The sequence below is a fragment of the Mobula hypostoma genome, chromosome 2, assembly GCF_963921235.1.
Source record: "Mobula hypostoma chromosome 2, sMobHyp1.1, whole genome shotgun sequence".
Classification (NCBI taxonomy): Eukaryota; Metazoa; Chordata; class Chondrichthyes; order Myliobatiformes; family Myliobatidae; genus Mobula; species Mobula hypostoma.
The window spans coordinates 223,046,734-223,066,867 of record NC_086098.1 but is presented as its reverse complement, the minus strand read 5'-3'; the positions used below and the strand labels follow the sequence as shown (position 1 = coordinate 223,066,867).

At 41.3% G+C, this 20,134-nt stretch overlaps 1 protein-coding gene across 1 annotated transcript in view; it reads left to right on the top strand.

Annotated features, from left to right (window-relative positions):
* The window catches only part of LOC134336900 (synaptonemal complex protein 2-like), a 293,594-nt gene that overhangs the window by 19,879 nt on the left and 253,581 nt on the right, over positions 1 to 20,134 (top strand). The window contains exons 4-7 of the mRNA XM_063031521.1: positions 2,551 to 2,616; positions 5,580 to 5,676; positions 10,810 to 10,982; positions 16,967 to 17,038. Coding sequence (XP_062887591.1) covers positions 2,551 to 2,616; positions 5,580 to 5,676; positions 10,810 to 10,982; positions 16,967 to 17,038 — 408 coding nt within the window. The remainder of the gene's footprint in view (positions 1 to 2,550; positions 2,617 to 5,579; positions 5,677 to 10,809; positions 10,983 to 16,966; positions 17,039 to 20,134) is intronic.

Sequence of the window (20,134 nt, the reverse complement as noted above, 5' to 3'; positions counted from 1 at the left end):
CTTGCATGGGCCCAAATTTGTCTTTATGTGGGATACTTGTTTTGTTCCTTGGATTCCCTTTTTTAGAACCATAGAACATTACAGCACAGAAACAGGCCTTTGGCCCTTGTTGGCTGTGCCGACCCATTTTTCTGCCTAGTCCCACTGACCTGCACCTGGACCATATCCTTCCATACACCTCTCATCCATGTACCTGTCCAAGTTTTTCTTAAATGTTAAAAGTGAGCCTGCATTTACCACTTCATCTGGCAGCTCATTCCACACTCCCACCACTCTCTTTGTGAAGAAGCCCCCCCCCAATGTTCCCTTTAAACTTTTCCCCCTTCACCCTTAACCCATGTCCTCTGGTTTTTTTCTCCCCTAGTCTCAGTGGAGGGCCTGCTTGCATTCACTCTATCTATACCCATCATAATTTTATATACCTCTATCCCCTCATTCTTCTACACTCCAGGGAATAAAGTCCTAACCTATTCAACCTTTCTCTGTAACTCAGTTTCTCAAGTCCCGGCAACATCCGTGTAAACCCTCTCTGCGCTCTATCTACCTTATTAATATTCTTCCTGTAATTTGGTGACCATCTTGTGGTGCATTCCACTTCCAACACACATGGAAAACCTGAAACATTAATTAATTTTGCTGCAAATTTTCATCTTGGTCTCACCATGATCTATCTGTGACACTTCCTTTCCTGGATCTCGACTGTAACCGTTGTCCATCAGATTGGGTGCAACTAGTACTAGAGGTCATGGTTTAGAGTGAAAGGTGAAGTGTTTAAGGGGAACATCTGGAAGAACTGTTTCACTCAGCGAGTGAAGAGATTGTGGAATGAGCTGCCAGCAGAAGTGGTGGATGTGGGTCTGATTTCAACAATTAAGAGAAGTTTGGATAAATACATGGATAGGAGCGCATGCCTACCTGTATTAACTTGTCTTTTGGCTCACCGTTGTTCAATATCTTTAGTGAAGAGTTGCTGACTGATGCTTCATCACTTAAAGTATTCAGACTAAATGGGTATGTTGAACCCTGGAGCACTCATGAATTCTTTACCTGTATGCTTTCATATGCACATGATCCAAAAATCCAAGTTGGAAAGATAGCTGAATTCTATAAACTAACTAAGACAACATTCCCTACGTCACCTGGTACAATTATATATTAACTGATGAGGGGTGAAAGATGACAGGCAGGTTGCACCAGGTCAGGGAAGAGGAGTAGGGGTGGTGGGCCTGGGGGTATAGAGTTGGAAGAGGGAGGCAGAAAAACAAGGAGAAATTAAGGACAAAGAATGAGGTGTGGGGGAAAGGGAACATGAAATGCTGGACAGAAATAGCAGGTCACAAAAAGGCTTCCAGTGCTGTAATGTGATAAGTGAAAAAAGGTATAATGAGAGACAGGGGAATAGTGAATGTCATGTGGAAAGAGCTAGATAGGGGAGGGTGTAGTGGGGGCAAGCCTGTGGGATAACCTGTGTGTGTTGTTAGTGAATGGAACCAGGAGGTGAGAGGAGTTGAAGTTTGGTGATCGGGCTGTATAGGGTTGGGGGATGACAAAAATGGGAAGTTCTGAGGAGTTTCAGAAAATTAAGCAGAAACTCACCAGAGTGGTGGCTGCCTAAAACTGGAAAATGTTCATAATGTTCATGCCATTTCAGGAATAGAGTTTCCCTTGTCCTCGCCTTTCACTTTATAAGTCTCCATATCCAGCATACCATCCTTCTTCCTACTATTTTCCACCTTCTACAGGAACCACTCTCTCTGTGACTCCCTAGCCCATTCATCCCTCCCCACCAACTCCTCCCTTAGCCTGGCACTTTGCATTGGAATCACAGGAGATATTCACTTGTTCTTATGCTTCCTTATTCATCACCATCCAGGAACCTAAACAGCCCTTCCAGATGAGGCAAAGTTTCACATGCGCTTCCTGCAACATTGTCTACTGCATTTGGTGCTCCTCTATATCAGTGAGACCAGGTAGACTGGGTGACTGTTTTGCAGAGCAGCTGTTCTCTAAAGTGGCCATCCCAAGCTCCAATTTGCATGCCATTCCAAATCCTCTTCCTGTCCACTCTCAGCCTCCTCCACTGCCAGTGCGAGGCCCAACCAAAACTAGATGAACAACACTTCATTCTTCTTGGCAGTCTAGAAGCCAATGATATGAACCTTAAATTTTCCAACCTTGCACAAGCATGTGGAGCATACTGTCTACACACTGCAGAAATGCACATATTTTTCATTTACCTTTAAATCCAGAAGCTCTACTCTGTGAAGTAGAATACAACTACCTTTAACTCACAAACAGTTCTATCACTAATATAATTTGAAATAGCATTGTTCCTTAATAATAATGTTTAAGCTACTCTTACTTGTATCAAACAGAAATATCTCTGAGAATTGCAGCTGCTTAAAGGCCACTATCTTTTCAAGTACAATTGTGGTTTGAGGTAAAAGCTGACTTCCCCACTGTTAGGGGTAGGAATCTCAAGAATCTCCACATCCTGTAAATAATTCTGAAAAGTACAAGTTACCTTGTCATTTTCACTGCTACTGTTAGATTCCCAAGATGACCATGAGCCTCTTTTCAGTCAAAGCAGGATGTGCAAAAGCTGCCAATCAAAAGGTGAGTGTTCAACTCAGGTTTGCTAGCATACTTAAAGCAGTTTAAACTCAATATTAAGCTCTAGGGTAGTTTTAGTCGGAGTTGTATGCATAAAAAATGGCCCTTCGGCCTGCTATTTCTATGCCAGCCATCATGTTCATGTATATATATCCTATTTATCGCATTGCTTCCATATTCCTCTGTGCTTTTGTCATTCAAATACCTTTCCAGCTGCCTCTTAAATGTTGTTGTCCCTCCCTCCATCACCTCCTCTGGCAGTTCCAGATACCAGCTACTTAGATCCCCTTCCAACCAATTCACTCTTAATTTAAGCCTCTACCCTCTAGTTTTAGATTCCCATACTATGTAAAAATAGATTCTGGCTACCTACCCTATCCATGCCTTTCATAATTTCATATACCTCTATCATGTCATCTCCTTTGCTTTAGGAAAGGTAGACCCAGCCTATCCAATATCTTCTTGTATCTCAACCCTTCCAATCCAGGCAACGTCCTTGTAATTTTTTTCTGCATTCTTCTCTTGCTGTTAGAAATTAAATATTTCAGAAATTGATTTGATTTGCTTGCATCATACACCAGGGTGCTCTTTTCAGTTACCTGATGAAGTAACCGTAGGGCCTTTGGCCAGGAGCAGATATCATCAGGTGGTGCCCAACCTTCATAAAGTGTTTTGACCCTTAACCACTACACTCTCCAGCTGGCAGGTCAGCAGTGATGGCTGAGTCACTGCCCATCTGCTCCTGACTTCCAGCTCAACTCCTCTTGCTTGTTCCATATCCAGCAAGAGGCTCTTTCTGCTTCCTCCCTCATCCTGTAAGCAGCTTAGTTCTTGTTCTTTTCATCAGGGCCCAGCGCAGACAGCAACTCCATGCTGACCTTGCCAGGAACCCTCTACAGCTGATCTCTAAGGGGAATAGCCACTTCTGCTATCCTTTGTCCCTGCAATCCTGTTTGAAGGACTGGTACTCAGGGCCTTCCTCTCGTGAGCCTCCTCGTATCCTTCCTCCCATGAAATTGTGAAATCCTCCAGGATGATTTTCTTGTCTTCGGTGGACCACAGTACTATGTTTGGTCAAAGTGTTGTTTGCACCACTTCCAAGAACTGCAGCTTCCTTCCCACGTCAACCCTCATCTCCCATGATTTGGCAGTTTGCAGCAGATTAGATTTAGGCCTCTTTGATAAGACTGGCGTGGCCCTCTCCTTGATGAAAGTGACTGCCCTGTTTGTCTCTAGGATAATTAGTCTCTTTACACCTCTCCTGCTCCAATACGTCAGTAAGGGACAGCAGGACCTTCTCAGAGCACCACCTATTCTGTCCCTGTGTTAAAGCTGTTTTCCATCTTGATAGTATGTGTGCTAGTGAACTCCGCTGACCACAAAGCTTGCAGTTAGAGTCCTCCCTCAGCCCCCTGTGTGCAGCTGTGATGGTGTCAGGAGTGTGTCATACATTGACTGCAGGAAGAAAGAAATGCAGAAGGGCTCCAGTCTCCAAAGTTCTGCCCAAGTGATCTTGTGCTTGGGAAGATCCCATTTCATCCAGGCGCCCTGTGACCCCAACTCCACTGCTTTTGATAACTCCCTTTTGTCCTCACGGTTCCAAACTTCTGCCTGGACCATGTCACACCTATCCCTTGCACTTGTACTCCTCCATCGTTGGATGTGTACAGAGCCGAGCCCTTGCTGTCCCAGGCATGGGTTGCCAATGATGTCTCTCAATTGCAGGGAGTCCACTGCCTGGTCTGTGGCTGAATTGGTGGCCACTTTCGTCCCGATCTTGTTGTGACTCCTACTTGAGTTATTGGCTTGTTATCGGAGCCCCTCAGTGTTATTACAACTCTACACTTGCCCCCTTGAACTCCTCCACTACCAATGACAATGGCAACTGTAGCCGGCCTGATCTTATGTAGAGTCCCACTGAAGAAAAACTTGGGGGTATCCTCAGCCACCTCCGCATGCGCTTGCTGACTTTCCTCTCGATCCCTTCTCCAGTGGTAATGGAGAACTCATACACTGTGAAAAGCCTGAGCAGTCTTGGTAGAAGATCATGTTGGTACAACCATGTCTTAAATTTACCAGGGAGTCTGGTTTGGTGACTTTCTTGAGCCACTCTTCAGACTGCTTTACAGTGTTGGTGATGCTGTGCTGTCTGCCATTGCTACGTTAAACCACTTTCCAAGACACTTTACTGGGTTGTCGTCTGTGGATGGAATGACATCTTCCTGTACTTGAAGACTGAATTTGCTAGTAACCTAGCTCATTTTGATCACCATGCATCTGGACTTCCTGGCCTTGAAGGTTATCCTGACCCAGGTAGCTATGTTGTCCAGAGTTTCCAATACCCAGCTTGCTTGGTCATGGGTTACAGTGATTACTGTGATGTCATCCATGAAACCCCTGTTTTGCAAGTTGTCAGATGCCGGGCTTCAACACTGGGCCTCAGCTTATGTCTGCTGCTGTTGATATGAAGAGGTTCATACCCATGACAAACAAGATGGGGGAGATGGTGCAGCCAGTTGGAATCCCTTTTTGGAGGTCTTCCCTCCTGGTTGTAAAGTGGGCTGAAGTGAAATTCTGACGAAGGGTCTCAACCCGAAACGTCGACTGTACCTCTTCCTAGAGACACTGCCTGGCCTGCTGTTCACCAGCAATTTTTATGTGTGTTGCTTGAAGTGAAGCATAGCTTGAATCCTTCTAGGTAGCTGGTGGTCATGTGCCACGATGTGGTAGTGGTCCAGGCCAACCTGGATGAGGAGCAGTGGAATTGATCCATAGGTGTTTGCTTGGTCTAGCCAGACAACATCTTTGCTTTAGAAAAATATACCCAGCTTTTCCAATCTCTTCTTTTATCTCAAGCCTTCCACTCCAGGCAGCATCCTTGGTAATATTTTTCTGCAATCTGCTCTTGCTATTAGAAGCTACATATTTCATAAATTGATTGATTAAACTTTTCCTTTTGATTTCAGCCACTTGTTGCACGTAATCAGAGGACTTCAGAGGTATCAATGGTTGTGACAAGTACAGAAATGTTGACCAGAAAGAGTATGTCAACTGCAGTTAATTGTAAGTTCACTTGCAGCATTTTTAAACTGTATTAGTCAGGAATTTGGGTGACAAATGTATCTTATACAGAAGTTCAAATCCCAAAAGAGCAGTTAGAGAATTTAAAGCTGATTAATTATTAGTCTAGAATTTTTGGAATAAGTGTTATTTTCCATACCAATCACTGTGATATTATTAGATGGCTTAAAAAATTTCATCTACTTCACTAAGTTCTTTCATTAGATAAAAATCTGTCTTTATACTTGGTCTGGCCCTTATGAGACTTCAAACCTGCAATCGTGTAGAAGAATGGAAGTCACCTTTCTTATATTTAAGCATATAAGATCCTGATGTGGTGGATGGGGAGAGGATGCTTGCTCTTGTGGGAGAATCTAAAATCAGTGGTCACTGAGAGTCAACATTTAGGACAGAGTTAAGATGAAATATTTGCTCTCAGAGAATTGAAACTCTTTGGAAATCTCTTCCTCAAAGGATATTGCAAGCAGACTTTATAAGGCAGGAGTACATAGATATTTGATAAACAAGGGGATCCAAGCTTACTGTTGGTTGCTTTGGATATGGAGTTGAGATAACAATCAGAATCAAGTTTAGTATCACTGGCATATGGTATGAAGTTTGTTGTTGTGCGGTAGCAGTACAATACAATAAAAACTGTAAATTACAGTAAGAAGTATATATATATTAAAACAGTTAAATTAAATAAGTAGTGCAAACAGGAAAAAAAAGAAAAAATAGTGAGATAGTGTTCATGGGTTCAATGTCTATTCAGAAATCTGATGGCAGAGGGGAAGAAGCTATTCCTGAATTGTTCAGTATGTGCCTTCAGGCTCCTGTACCTCCTCCCTGATGGTTGCAATGAGAAGAGGGCATACCTTGAGTGATAGAGGTCCGTATTGATAAATGTCACCTTTTTGAGGCATCACTTCTTGGATGTGTCCTGGATGCTGGGGAAGTTAGTGCCCATGGTGGAGATGACTGAATTCACAACTTTCTGCAGTTCATTTCGATCCTGTGCATTGTGCCCCCACCCCATACTAGAATATTATACAGTCAGTTGGAATGTTCTCCGTGGTACATCTGTAGAAATTTTGCGTGTCTTTGGTGACATACCAAATCTCCTCAAACTCCTAATGAAATATAACCACTGTTGTGTCTTCTTTGCAACTGTATCAAAATGTTGGGCCTAGGATAGATCCTCAGAGATGTTGACATCAGGAACTTAAAATTACTCACCCTTTCCATTTATGATCCCTTAACAAAGTCTGGTATGTGTTTCCTCGCCTTACCTTTTCTGAAGTCCACAATCAATTCTTTGGTCTTAATGACCTTGAGTGTGAGGTTGTTGCTGCAACACCACTCAACCAACTGATCTAGCTCACTCCTATATACCTTCTTGTTACTAATCTGAAATTCTGACAACAATAGTTGTGTCATCAGCAAATTTATGGATAGCATTTGAGCTGTGACTAATCATTCAGTCATGGGTGTAGAGAGAGTAGAGCAGTGGGCTGAGTACACATCCTTGAGGTGAGCTAGCGTTGATTATTAGCAGGGTGGAGATTTTATTTCTGATCTGCACAAACTGTGGTCTTCCTGTGAGGAAGTAGAGGATCCAGTTGCAGAGGGCGTTAAAGAGGCCCACGATTTGGAGGTATTTGATCTGAACTCTAGGGATGATTGCATAAATGCTGAGCTGTAGTCAATAAACAATAGCTTGACGTAAGTATTATTATTGTCCAGGTGATCCAAGGTGTCGTGAAGAACAAATGAGATTGCATTTGCTATAGACCTGTTGTGGTGATAGGCAAACTGCAGTGGGTCTAAGTCCTTGCTTAGTAGGAATTGATTCCAGCTATACCCAACCTCTCAAAGCACTTCATCACCGTAGATATGAGTGGCAGCGGACAATAGTCATTAAGGCAGTTTACCCTGGTGTTCTTGGGCACAGCCATGATTGTTGCCCATTTGAAACAGCTGAGAACTTCTGACTAGCAATGGAGAATTGAAAATGTCTTTGAACACATGTGCCTGTTGGTTGGCACAGATTTTCAGACCTGTATCAGATACACCTTTAGGGCCTGTTGTCCTGTGAGGGTTCACCCTCTTGAAAGACATTCTGATGTCATCCTCTGAGACACAAATCTCAGGGTCACCTGGTGCTGCAGGGACCGTCATAGCTGTAATTTTATTTTTCCTTTCCAAACATGCTTAAAAGGCGTTGAGCTCATTTGCAAATGAAACATCACCGCCATTCATGATGTTAAATTTCACTTTGTAGAAAGTAATGGCCTACAAGCCCTGCCAGAGTTGACGTGCAGCTAATTCCCCCTCTAACCTCAATCAGAGTTGTTCTTTTGCTCTTGAGATAGCCCTCCGTAAGTCTGCCTAGCCATCTTGTATAATCCTAAATCCTGGATTACCATATTTGAATGCCACTGATCCAGCCCTCAGCAAACTATGAATTTCCTGGTACATCCACGGTTTTTGATTTGGGTATGTACGGTATGTTTTCGTAGGTACATATTCATTCATGTAGGTTTTAGTGAAGTTGGTGACAATTGTGTCGTATTCATTCAGACTCAAAAGATGAGTCCCTGAATACTGTCCAGTCAAAACACTCTTGTAAGTGCTCCTCTACCTCCCTTGTCCATACTTTCTTGGTCCTCTCTACTGGTGCTGCAATCTTCAGTCTTTGCCTATACTCAGGGAGTATACATACAGCCAGGTGATTAGACTTTCCAAAGTATGGGTGTGGGATGGCACAGTAAGTTTTCTTGATGGTAGTATAACAGTAGTCCAGTGTTTTGGCTTCTCTGGTTTCACAAGTGATATGTTGGTGATAATTATTCAGGGATATTTTTAAACTGGCCTGGTTAAAATCCCCTAAGTGATGGGAAAGGCATCAGGGTGTATTGTTTCATGCCTGTTGATTACATCACTCAGTTTGCCTAGACTAGAGCCAGTTTGATATGGGCCTGAGATGAAATATACACAGCTGCCAAGATGATGGCTGAAAACTCCCATAGCAGATAAAATGGATGACACCTGATCCCTAGAAGTTCCAGGTCGGATGAGCAGGACTGGAACAGAACTATCATGTTTGTGCGTCACGAGGAGTTAATCATCCAGCATACTTTACCTTCCCCTGCCTTTTGTTATATTAAATGGTGAAGCTGACTTGTTTCTAATTCATTTGTTCCTATGTCTTCCAACTGTTCTCTGAAATGGCGGAGCAAATCATTCAGTTATATTTGATGCTAGGAAGAAACAAGAAATGGATAACATAGAAGAGACCGTCCACCACAGTGCTAAATACCAGAGTGGTTCACAACAAAGCTGTTGCTAGCTCAGTTGACCTTATGAAATCCTTTTCTTAAACATCCAGGTATTTTTATCTAAATTGGAGAGCTGGCACACATCCAGTGGCCTGACATATTTGTACTCACAGTATCAAACTTTATGGGTAATGTGCTAGACCTTTCCCGTACAATTCAATGAGTCATTCTGTCTCAAAGGCAAGCCAGCTTCACCAAATATTGGTACAGGTCCTGACTAGTTTACAAACACCCAGTTTACACACAGCTTTAATATGGGAACATGTATTTGGGAAACCCATGGTATCAATATGCAGCTGCTGCAGGGCTGCAGGCCTAATCTCCTAACTGGGAACTTGCTTTGTGGTTGCATTTCCAATTTGTGAACTGTTTGGGTTATGAGCAGTTCATGGGAACATAACCCTGCTGTAATCTAGGGATGATCTGCAATATAGGTAGGTGGGAATTGCCCTTGGAATCCTCAGCAATGACTAAGCCCCCAAAAGGTCTTATGGCATTGTTAGAGATAGGCAAGTCTATGATATACTACCTACTGTCCTGGAGTATTACATTAAATTCAAGTCATTATGCTATAGAAAGGATATAATTGAGCTGGAGAGTGTGCAGAGGAGATTTAATAGAATATTGCTTGGTGAGGAATGTTTCAATAAATGGGAAGAGACCGGTTAGACTGTGTTTGATTTCTTTGGAGCAGAAGAGGCTGAGGGGGAGGAGTAAATTGATGGAAGTATACAAAATTATGAGTGTAGCTGGTGAGAAACTTTTCTCTCTAACAGAGACATCTAAAAACTAGACAACATGGGTTTAAGGTAAGGAGTAAGAAGTTTAATCTAGTCCTCAATAATGAAAAGGTAGTTGCTGCAAAGAATCTGTTACTCTTCAAATTAGCAGTAGGGAACATCATAGTCATTTGAAATAGTTTGAGTTCAGTGATATCTTGTGGTAACTCTTTTGGGATGTTACCTTTTTTCATTGTCATTCTATTGCCAGCCAAGAAGTTCCTTTGTATCAGTCAAGGAGTGGCATTGTTACCAAATGGGTTGTCTAATCAGCAGTGAATGACTGAATAACAACTTCAGATGGTGGCAAGATCAACTACCAAGTAACTCATGAAATAGAAGTTAGCCTAGGCCATTTGGCCCCGGGCACTGCTGCTCCACTTAGCTCAATCATGGCTGATTTTCTACACCAGTTCTTTTTATCTTATCTCTATATCCCTGAATTCTCCCAATAATTAGAAATATTTGGATCTTAAATTCAATCATTGATTGAGCGAGCCTATGCACTTCAAATGGCCTACTCCTTATTTTGTGACTGTTCTGATTATCTATTCATATGCCAGTGGAGCTGATCTACCTTGTTGAGCCTACTTTGAATTTCTATGTTTCACTTACATTGAATATTATTTTACAGCAAAGATTATTCAATATTTTTAAAAGCTCTAAAACACAAAGAACTCATGATTAAGCTGCTGCAACTTTTTATATAAAAGCAAAGTGATTTAACTTGGAAAATAAAGTGAGGGTTAGATAGCTATATGCAGGTTATGTTTTTAAAATCATTGCTAGTTGTTTCCAACAATGTGGTTTAATAGGCATGATTTGTATGGATTTTGTCCAGTTATCAACGTTTTGGCAGAGAGGTATTGGTATCATCACACTTGCATTTGAGGTGTTTTTATAAACACTCATTAGGACTAAAATACGAAATTAAATATATTACAATAATTAAAATGTTAAGCTGAACTGTGGTATATATTTGTACTTTACATAATGCAGACTAAATTTTATGTTATTAGCAACTCCAGCAAAGAAAACCAGAATGAAACCACCCTTGGAAATGAAGAATTCATCAGGAAGAAATATTACATTTAAAGTTAGATCAGATGAAGCAGAACCAGGAAACTCCATTTACGTAGATCTCCCTGAAGAGAGGGCAACTCACACGTTCGTAGAAAAGAAGAGCACTATGGTACAGGAGGAAAGTAGAAAAGATATTCATCTTTGTTATAACAAACAAGGGTTGATTTGTGGATATTGGGGGAAATAAGGGTGGGTGCATGAGATGGTTTATGTTTCCTCTTCTATGTTCTTTTCTAACATTTACATGTTAAGCTTCAAGTTCTTTCTCTGGATTAGTGAGTGGGATGGAGCAATGTCTTAGCCCAGTCTGGGATTCGGTCTGTGATGAAGTTCGGATCATAATTTGAATGTTTTATATCTGATGATATTCTGAAGACAGGCAGATCACTCTTGCTCATGGAGTTAAATGTGATGTTGTGTACTATGTTTTGCTGCTACCTCTGTTTCTTTTGAGCAGTTGTTCATTTGGAACTGCAGCCACAGGGTGTTGCTTGTGGATTTGGTGGAAACTAGCTTAGATTATGAGGACACTCAGTCCTCATTTATTATCATTTAGAAATGCATGCATTAAAAAATGATACAACGTTCCTCCAGAATGATATCACAAGAAACACAGGACAAACCAAGACTAAAACTGACAAAACCACATAATTATAACATATAGTTACCACAGTGTAAAGCAATACCGTAATTTGATAAAGAGCAGACCATGGGCATGGTTAAAAAAAGTCTCGAAGTCCCGATAGCCTCATCATCTCACACAGGCGGTAGAAGGGAGAAGCTCTCCCTGCCATGAACCTCCAAGAGTCGCAAACTTACCGATGCAGCACCATTGGAAGCATCTGACCGCAGCCAACTCTGAGTCCGTCCGAAAACTTCAAGCCTCCGACCAGCCCCTCCGACACAGCCTCTCTGAGCACCATCCTCTGCCGAGTGCTTCTATCCTGTCCTGGCCGCTGAGCAACAAGCAAAGCCAAGGACTTGGGGCCTTCCCCTCCGGAGATTCTGGACCACACAGTAAAAGCAGCAGTGAAGCAGGCATTTCAGAAGTTTCACCAGATGTTCCTCCGTGCTCTCACGTCCGTCTCCATCAAATCAGGATTGTGCACGGCACCCTACTTGACAAATAACAGGCATCACCACCGGAGTGGCCACTGCGATCTGTGTCGCGCCACCATCTTCTCTTCCCTCTACAGCCTTAAGGCTGATTTATACTTCTGCATAGTAGCCTACGCCATAGCCTACGCAAGTGGCCTACGCCGTTGTGAGCATTTATACTTGTGTGTTGGTGTGTCTGTGTCACTTTGCAATTCACCTCCAAAACTCTGGTTGGCAGTGGGGTTTCTATGCCACTGTGTTAAGTTTCTTCATGTTGAAACTCAACACGAAGAAACTCAAACTTCAAACAATGGTGACTGAAACTGAAGGAGGGTGAATTTTCTGTGCTTGTCCGGCCACTGAGAGACATGGATGAGGAAATGCATTTCAAATATTTTCAGATGTCGGCAGGTAGATTTGACAATTTGGTTCATCGTCTCCAATCATTTATTTCGCATCATTGTACGCACAGTATACTCAGAGACTGGCAATCACCATTCGAGTTTTAGCTTTAGGTGGAAGTCAACAGGCTGTAGCATCTAGCTACAAACTGGCGCCAAGCACAGGGTCCTCCATAATTCTGGAGGTCTGTAAAGCTTTATGGAAAGCATTGCAGCCAGAGTTCCTTCCCTACCCTTCAGTCACCCAATGGGAAGCTAATGCAGCGTAGGAGGAAATGCAAAGCTTCCAAGCGGACCAATCACAGTTGTTGCGGTCTGTGTCGCCGCGACGCGTAGTTACATTTTTGAGGAGGTGTGCGTCAGGCTACGGCGTAGGGTATGGTATAGGGTATGTGGCTACACCGTATGTACGGCGTCGATTTGACGCACAAGTATAAATTGGCCTTTAGTGTTATCTCAAGTTTAAGCAACTTACTGTATGCTAAGAAGTTTAAAGAGTAACTAAATTTAGCATTTGGTTGCCGGGTAGTACACGGCAACTAAATGAAATGTAACAAGGGAGTAGATCATAGTTTCACAGAAGTCATAGTTATATAGCATGGAAACAGACCGTTTGTCCCAACTCATCTATGTTAACATCAGGCTGACGAGCTTGTAGATCCCTAGCCTGACCTTGCTGCTCCTTTTTTAAACCGTGGAACAATAGTCACTTTCCAGTCTTTGGGAATTTCGCCCGTGACTGATGAAGCAAGCGTCTCTTCAAGAGGCTTCATAATTTTCTCTGTGGACTCATAATGCCAAGGATTTGCTCTGTCAGACCCTGGGGATATATCTGTCTTAATGCACTGTCAGGCAGAAAATACCTCCTCCCTGGTCATATGAATGTCTTCCAAAACATATCCACTTGTCTCCTTTATCTGTTGAGCAACCATGATCTCTCCTTGGTAAACACTGAGGAGAAAGAGTCATTTAAAAATTCCACCCACCTGTGGCTGAAGGCTGCAAATACCTCCTCCTTATGAAGCTCTTATAGGAGGCGTTCTCTCTCCCTAGCCGCCCTTTTAATATAGATGCCTCTTGGGTTTTTATTTCACCTTACCTGACACCTTACCTAACTACCTGCATCTGTATTTACTCGGGAGACAAATATAGAGTCTATAGAAGTGAGGCAAGGTGGCATTAACTTCACGGACCCCGTACAGATTACAGAGGAGGAGGTGTTTGCTACCCTGAGGCAAATCAGGATGGATAAGTCCCCAGGGCCTGACAAGATGTTCCCTTGAACCCTACAAGTACAGAAATTGCTGGGGGCCGAGTAGAGATATTTAAACATCCTTAGCGAAAGAAGAGGTACCAGAGGATTAGAGGATTGGAAGATAGCTATTTTTTTTTTTTAAAAGGCTCTAAACAGAAACCAGGAAATTATAAGCCAGTGAGTCTGACATCAGTTGTGGGAAAGTTATTGAAAGATATTCTAAGGGACCGGATATATAAATATTTAGATAGACATGGACTGATTAAGGATAGTTAGCATGGCTTCATGCATGGTAGGTCATGTCTAACCAATCTTATAGTTCTTTAAGGAAGTTACCAGGAAAGTGGATGAAGGCAAGGTAGTGGATGCTGTCTACATGGACTTTAGTAAGGCATTTGACAAGGTCCTACTTGGGAGGCTGATCAAGAAAGTTCAGTAGCTCAGCATTCAGGTTGAGGAGGTAAATTAGACTAGCTGTGGCTTTGTGGGAGAAGCCAAAGAGTGGTAGTAGATGGTTGCCTCTCTGACTGGAGGCTTGTGACTAGTGGTGTGCTGTAAGGATTGATGCTGGGTCCTTTATTGTTTGCCATCTATATCAGTGATCTGGATGATAATGTGGTTAACTGGATCAGCAGATTTGCAGATGACACCAAGATTGGGTGTGTCATGGACAATGTGGAAGGCTATCATGGCTTGCTGAGGGATCTGCATCAGTTGGAAAAATGAGCTGAAAAATGGCAGATGGAATTTAATGTAAACAAATGAGAGGTTTTGCACTTCGGTAGGACCAACTAAGGTAGGTCTTACACAGTGAACGGTAGGGCACCGAGGAGTGTGGTAGAACAAACGAACAGAGGTATATAATTCGTTGAAAGTGGCGATACAGGTAGATAAAGTTGTAAGGAAAGCTTTTGGTACACTGGCCTTCATAAACCAATGTGTTGAGTACAGAAGATGGAATGTTATGTTGAAGTTGTATAAGACATTGGTGAGACCTAATTTGAAGTATTGTGTGCAGTTTTGGTTACCTGTTTACAGGAGAGATGCAAACAAGGTTGAAAGAGTAAGAAAATTTACAAGGATGTTGACAAGTCTGGAGTACCTGAGTTATAAGGAAAGATTGAATAGGTTAGGACTGTATTCTTTAGAACGTAGAAGAATGAGAGGCAATTTGATAGAGGTATACAACATTATTAGGGGTATAGACCGGGTAAATGCAAGAAGGCTTTTCCCACTGAGGTTGAGTGGGACTACAACAAGAGGTCATATGTTAAGGGTGAAAGGTGAGAGGTTTAAGGGGAACATGAGGGGAAATTTCTTCATTCAGGTCATGAGAGTGTGGAACGAGCTGCTAGCACAAGTAGTGCATGCAAGCTCGATTTCAATGTTTAAGAGAAGTTTGGATAGAAACATGGATAATAGGGATATGGAGGGCTATGGTCCTGGTGCAGTTTAAATGATTTGGCATGGATCAGATGGGCCGAAGAGGCTATGACTCTATGACAGATCCATCTCATTTTGTTCTCATGATTTTCCTCTTAAGAATATTCTTCATCTTCAGAATATTTTTTAAAATCATTGTCTTATGTTGTGAAATTTGTTGTTCTGCACCAGCAGTGCAAAGCAGGACATAAAAAAACTATATAAGTTGCTAAAGTAAGAGTGCAAAACACAAGGTATTGTTCATATGCCTCCTTCCCAATGGTAATGACATGAAGTGGACACATTCTTGTCACTGAGGATCTTTAATCATGGATGATTCCTCTTGAATGTCCTCGATGGTGAGGAGGGTTGTGATTCTCTCAATCTCAATCACCTAAACCCAATGCATGCTTCATTTTTCCTGATCAGACCCTCAATAGCTCTCTTTTGCCAAGTTTCCCTAAACTTGCCAGGTTTACCTTTCACCCTAACAGGATATTGGCACCTCTCTGGTTCAATTGCAACCCATCTACTGTATCTATTCTAAGTATGAGAAAATATGACAATCAGGGAAAATGTTAATGGGCACTTGGTAAATTTGAATTAATAAAAGAGTGGAGGGATGTCAGTTATTGAAGGTATCATCAGATATAAGGTAGTGTACAGAATATATATTGGATGAATTAAAAATACAAACTTGGCAGGTCATATGGAACTGTATGTTATGTTAAACTACAGCTGATCTACTGTCACCCCTCGATAGGAAGGATGTGATTACACTGGAGAGCAGGATTTTAAGATCCAGTTTTTTCTTAGTCTGATCATTGAAAGAAGTAGAATAAGGGGAGATTTGATAGAAGTATACAAATTACGAGGAGAATAGAGTAAATTCAATCAGACATTTTTCACTGAGTTTCAAGTCTCATTAGAGGTCATGGGTTAAAGGTGAAAGGTGAAATGTTTCAGTGGAACGTAAGGGGAATCTTCTTCACTCAGAGGGTGGTGAGAGTGCTTAACAAACCACCAGTGGAAGTGGTGGATGTGGGATTGATTTCAATATTTAAGAGAAATTTGGATAGGTACATGGATGGAAGATGTATAGGGGACTATGGTCTAGGTGCAGATCAGTAGGACTAGACAGATTAACCATTTGGCATGGACTAGAAGGGCTGAAGGGCCTTTTTCTGTGCTGTGATGTTCTATGACTATGACTAAGTAATCTGATGGAAGACTAAAGGAAAATGAGAATTGCTGAAGATCAACGAGCTCACTGAATCTATTTGGGTAACACAACCTTCAGAAAATATTGTCAAAATTATTTTCTAGAGTGGTATCAGGAACATGGAATTTCATATAAGGTTAGGAGAAAAACGGAGATTATTCTCTTTGGAGAAAAGAAGATTGTGGGGAGATTTGGTAGAAACATACAAAATGGTGGCTGGTTTAAATTAGATGAATAGAAGGAGGTTTTTCTTATTAGAAGATGGTTCCAGGACCAGATGAAGGAAAATGTTTTTTTTATTTTAATATAAAGTAGTTAAAGACATTGTTCCTCTCCACATTTGCCCTATTCCTGTATTTTTAGCGATAAAAATGTATTTTCTTATCAGTTTAGCAGGAAAAAAGTGCAATCTGTCCTTTCAAAGGAGAATTGAATGGGTATGAAGGAAAAATTAATTTTCAGAGCCACAGGAAAAGAACTGGGAAATGGGACTGATAGGATCGCTGTTATAGAGGCTACCATAAATTCAACAGGCAAATTACCTTTTGAGCTTTGTTTCCTGTTCAGCAAATCGTTGAAAGAGTATGATTACAACTTATGTGTTGAGATAAACTGTTTTCAAAATTTGAACAAAAAGGAGCTTCCTGTTGATGTGTAATTTATGTTAATCATCCTCTATTTGTTTTTCTCCCCAGAATGCAATTGAAAGCAAGGAAACAACTAACCCAATAAAAGCAACCTCACAATGTTCCAAATCACTTCAGAAGGTATGAATTATTGCCGAAGAATTGTGGTTATTGTTGTATACCTCTTTCTCTATTGTTAGGATGAATTATCAAATTACCTAATTGTCTGAAATGTCAACCCTTTATTTCTTTCTATAGCTGCTGCCTGACCTGCTGCATTCCTCCAAACTTTTGTGTATGTTGTTCTGCATTTCCAGCATTTGCAGAATCTTTTAGTGTTTGGTTTTAATTAGGATGTATTCTGGAGGTCCAAGTGCAATGAGAACTTCATTTCAAATATTCATGAGCTAAGATGTTGAATTAGGCCTACTAATTGATTAGTGGGCATCACTATTATAGGCAGTCTGTCTAAATTTATCACTCTGGAGAAGAATTTTGGTAAAGGAAGACTCAAACACATTAATGCCAGACTCTGGGTTATGTTATAACCCAGCCCTGAAATTGGATCAGTAGAGGGGTGGTTCATAAACTGGAGGGACAAGTTTAATATTTTGGACAGAAGATTTAAAGGGTATGCAAATCAGCACAAGCAGTCCCATTTAACCCAGTTTTATCGATAGTCTGCCACATTCCACGTTGCAAACTGATAACTTGCTGTCTGTGCTGCTTACTCTGAAGATAAGCCTTTTATGCATCTTTAACCACCTCTTCTTGTTAAATTGACTTCTAACGATTTATCTAGTGACCAACAGACCTCATCCAGTAAGGATAGGAAGCAACAACTCTGCAATGGGTATCGTCAGCATTGATGCTTGAAAGGCTGCGTCCTCATCCTCCTGCTTTAATCTCTATGCACACATGGCCAGATTTTGCTCCAATTCCACATATGTTTGCAGGTGACACCACAGTAGTACAAGAAAGAAATAGCCTAGTGACATGGTGACTTGACAACAGGCTTTCTTTCAATGTCAGCAGATAAAAGAACTGGTAATTGACTTTAGAAGGAGGGGTGCATATACTCTTGTTCACATAAAATGTGCTGAGTTTAAGAAGGCTGAGGGCTTCAGGTTCCTAGAAGTGAACATCACCATTAGCCTCTCCTAGTCCAACCAGACTGACGCCACAGTCAAGAAAGCTCATCAGTGGCTCTTCTTCCTTAAGAGGCTAAAGAAATTTGGCATGTCTCCTTTGACAGCCCAGCATGGAAAACAGCCTCCCCTCCATGGACTCTGTCTAATATTCTTGGTGCCTCAGTACAATAGCCAGCATAATTAACACCTCCACTCACTCTGGACATTCTCTGTTCTGCCTCCTCTCATCAGGCAAAAGCCTAAAACCACCAGACTCAAGGACAGCTTCTATCCTGATATGACAGTTCCTTAATATGATGAGATGGACCTTTGACCTCACCATCTATCTCATTATGACCTTACAGCTTATTATCCACCTATGCTTCACTTTCCCTGTAATTGTAACAATTTATTCTGCATTCTGTACAGCACATACAAAATTCTGGAGAAACTCAGCAGGTCAGGCAGCATTTATGGAGAGGAATAAAGAGTCAATGTTTTGGGATGAAACGCTTCATCTAGACTCATTAATTCGTGATGAAGGGTCTCAGCCTGTAAGATTGACTATTTATTCTTCTCCATAGACACTGCCTAACCGCTGAGTTCCTCCAGTATTTTGTGTTACTCTGTATTTCAAGCATCTACAGAATCTCTTGTGTTTATGATTCTGCAGTCATTATTGTTTCCCCTTGTACTACTACAATGCACTGTTACAATGCATTGATCTGTATTAACGGTAGGCAAGAAAAGTTTTTCAATGTAATCCAATTTACCAATTTATTTAGACCTATCAATCTTCGTGGTGGATAAAATAGATATTCAAAGCCTTGGAAGTACATAGAGACCCACAGGAATCACTTGATGAGAAATCTAAAAGTGTTCAGCAGCTAAGGTTTTATCTATTCCAGGCTTTACGTGGAGTCATATACTTAGGTAGAATTCTCAAAGGTGCATGTCTATCCAGATTATGGCCTACTGGGCTGCGCACCTTGGCCCTGGAGGAATATTATTTCTTTTAGGAATATACATTTGTATGGTTGAATGACAATTGAACTGAACTTGGGGGTCATCACTGTTGGATCCTGATGCTTTATGTGATGCAAGGGTTCTTCGGAAGTAAAGAATGAGATATAAAAGTTGGATTTTAAATCGTTTTATTAACTGTTACAAGAGCGAGGGACAGGAAGGGAGAAGAAGCAGAAGCATGACGAGACACAGAGAAGAGAAAGACTAAAAGTAGTGTGGTCTTCTCTTACCAGACTACTGATAACAGAAATCCATTGATATTAATTAACCAATAAAATAGCCAGATAAAGTAATGTGACACCTGCTATTGAAACCATGTTTCCAGTAATATACAATGGCAATGTAACCTGTGAGAATCCCAGTAAACAATCACGTGTATATAGGTGATTATATAAAAATGTAAACAAGTAAAAGAAAATTAAAATACTAGAAAATAACAATTATACATCCCAGTCTAACATCACTAAGAATTTGTGGTTTCAGCAAATCAGAAGTACAAGTTCTTAAATTGAACTGGCTTTGCAAAGTCAAGAATACTGTTATTCTCAACTCTGTAGGTTCAAGTTTATTTCAGACTGTAATGGCTGATACCTCTATCACTTCACTGTTTGCAGCTTACCATTGCTTTAGAAAATTTGTTGGTGTTTTGTGGTGCAGAAGCAGACAGAGACTTAATTTACTTTTCCTTCAACCTACAGGAGCAGGCAGTTGAGGTATGAGAATCTATTGATTATGCAGATTTTCTCAAGATACAGTTGTTACAGCTCCCATTTAAAACCCACAGATACTCCTGAAAAGGAAGAGAACACATTCACAATATGATGTTGGTGGTAGACTGATGGATGATCGGATCCAAGTATGTGAGGAGCTCAGACCTATTTACATTTGAGTAGAGTCAGCTGCTTTTCATCTTTAGGGGTCACACTGCCCTGAGAGATGTCATTTTGGTGGTGGGGGTGGGGCAACTGTCAGATTATTGTTAATTCAGTTCAATACTCCAAATCCACTAGCTGAGCAATACCAATTATAACTAGCCCCTACAAGGAGACTTGTGGAGATAGAAATGGTGGTGTTGAAAATG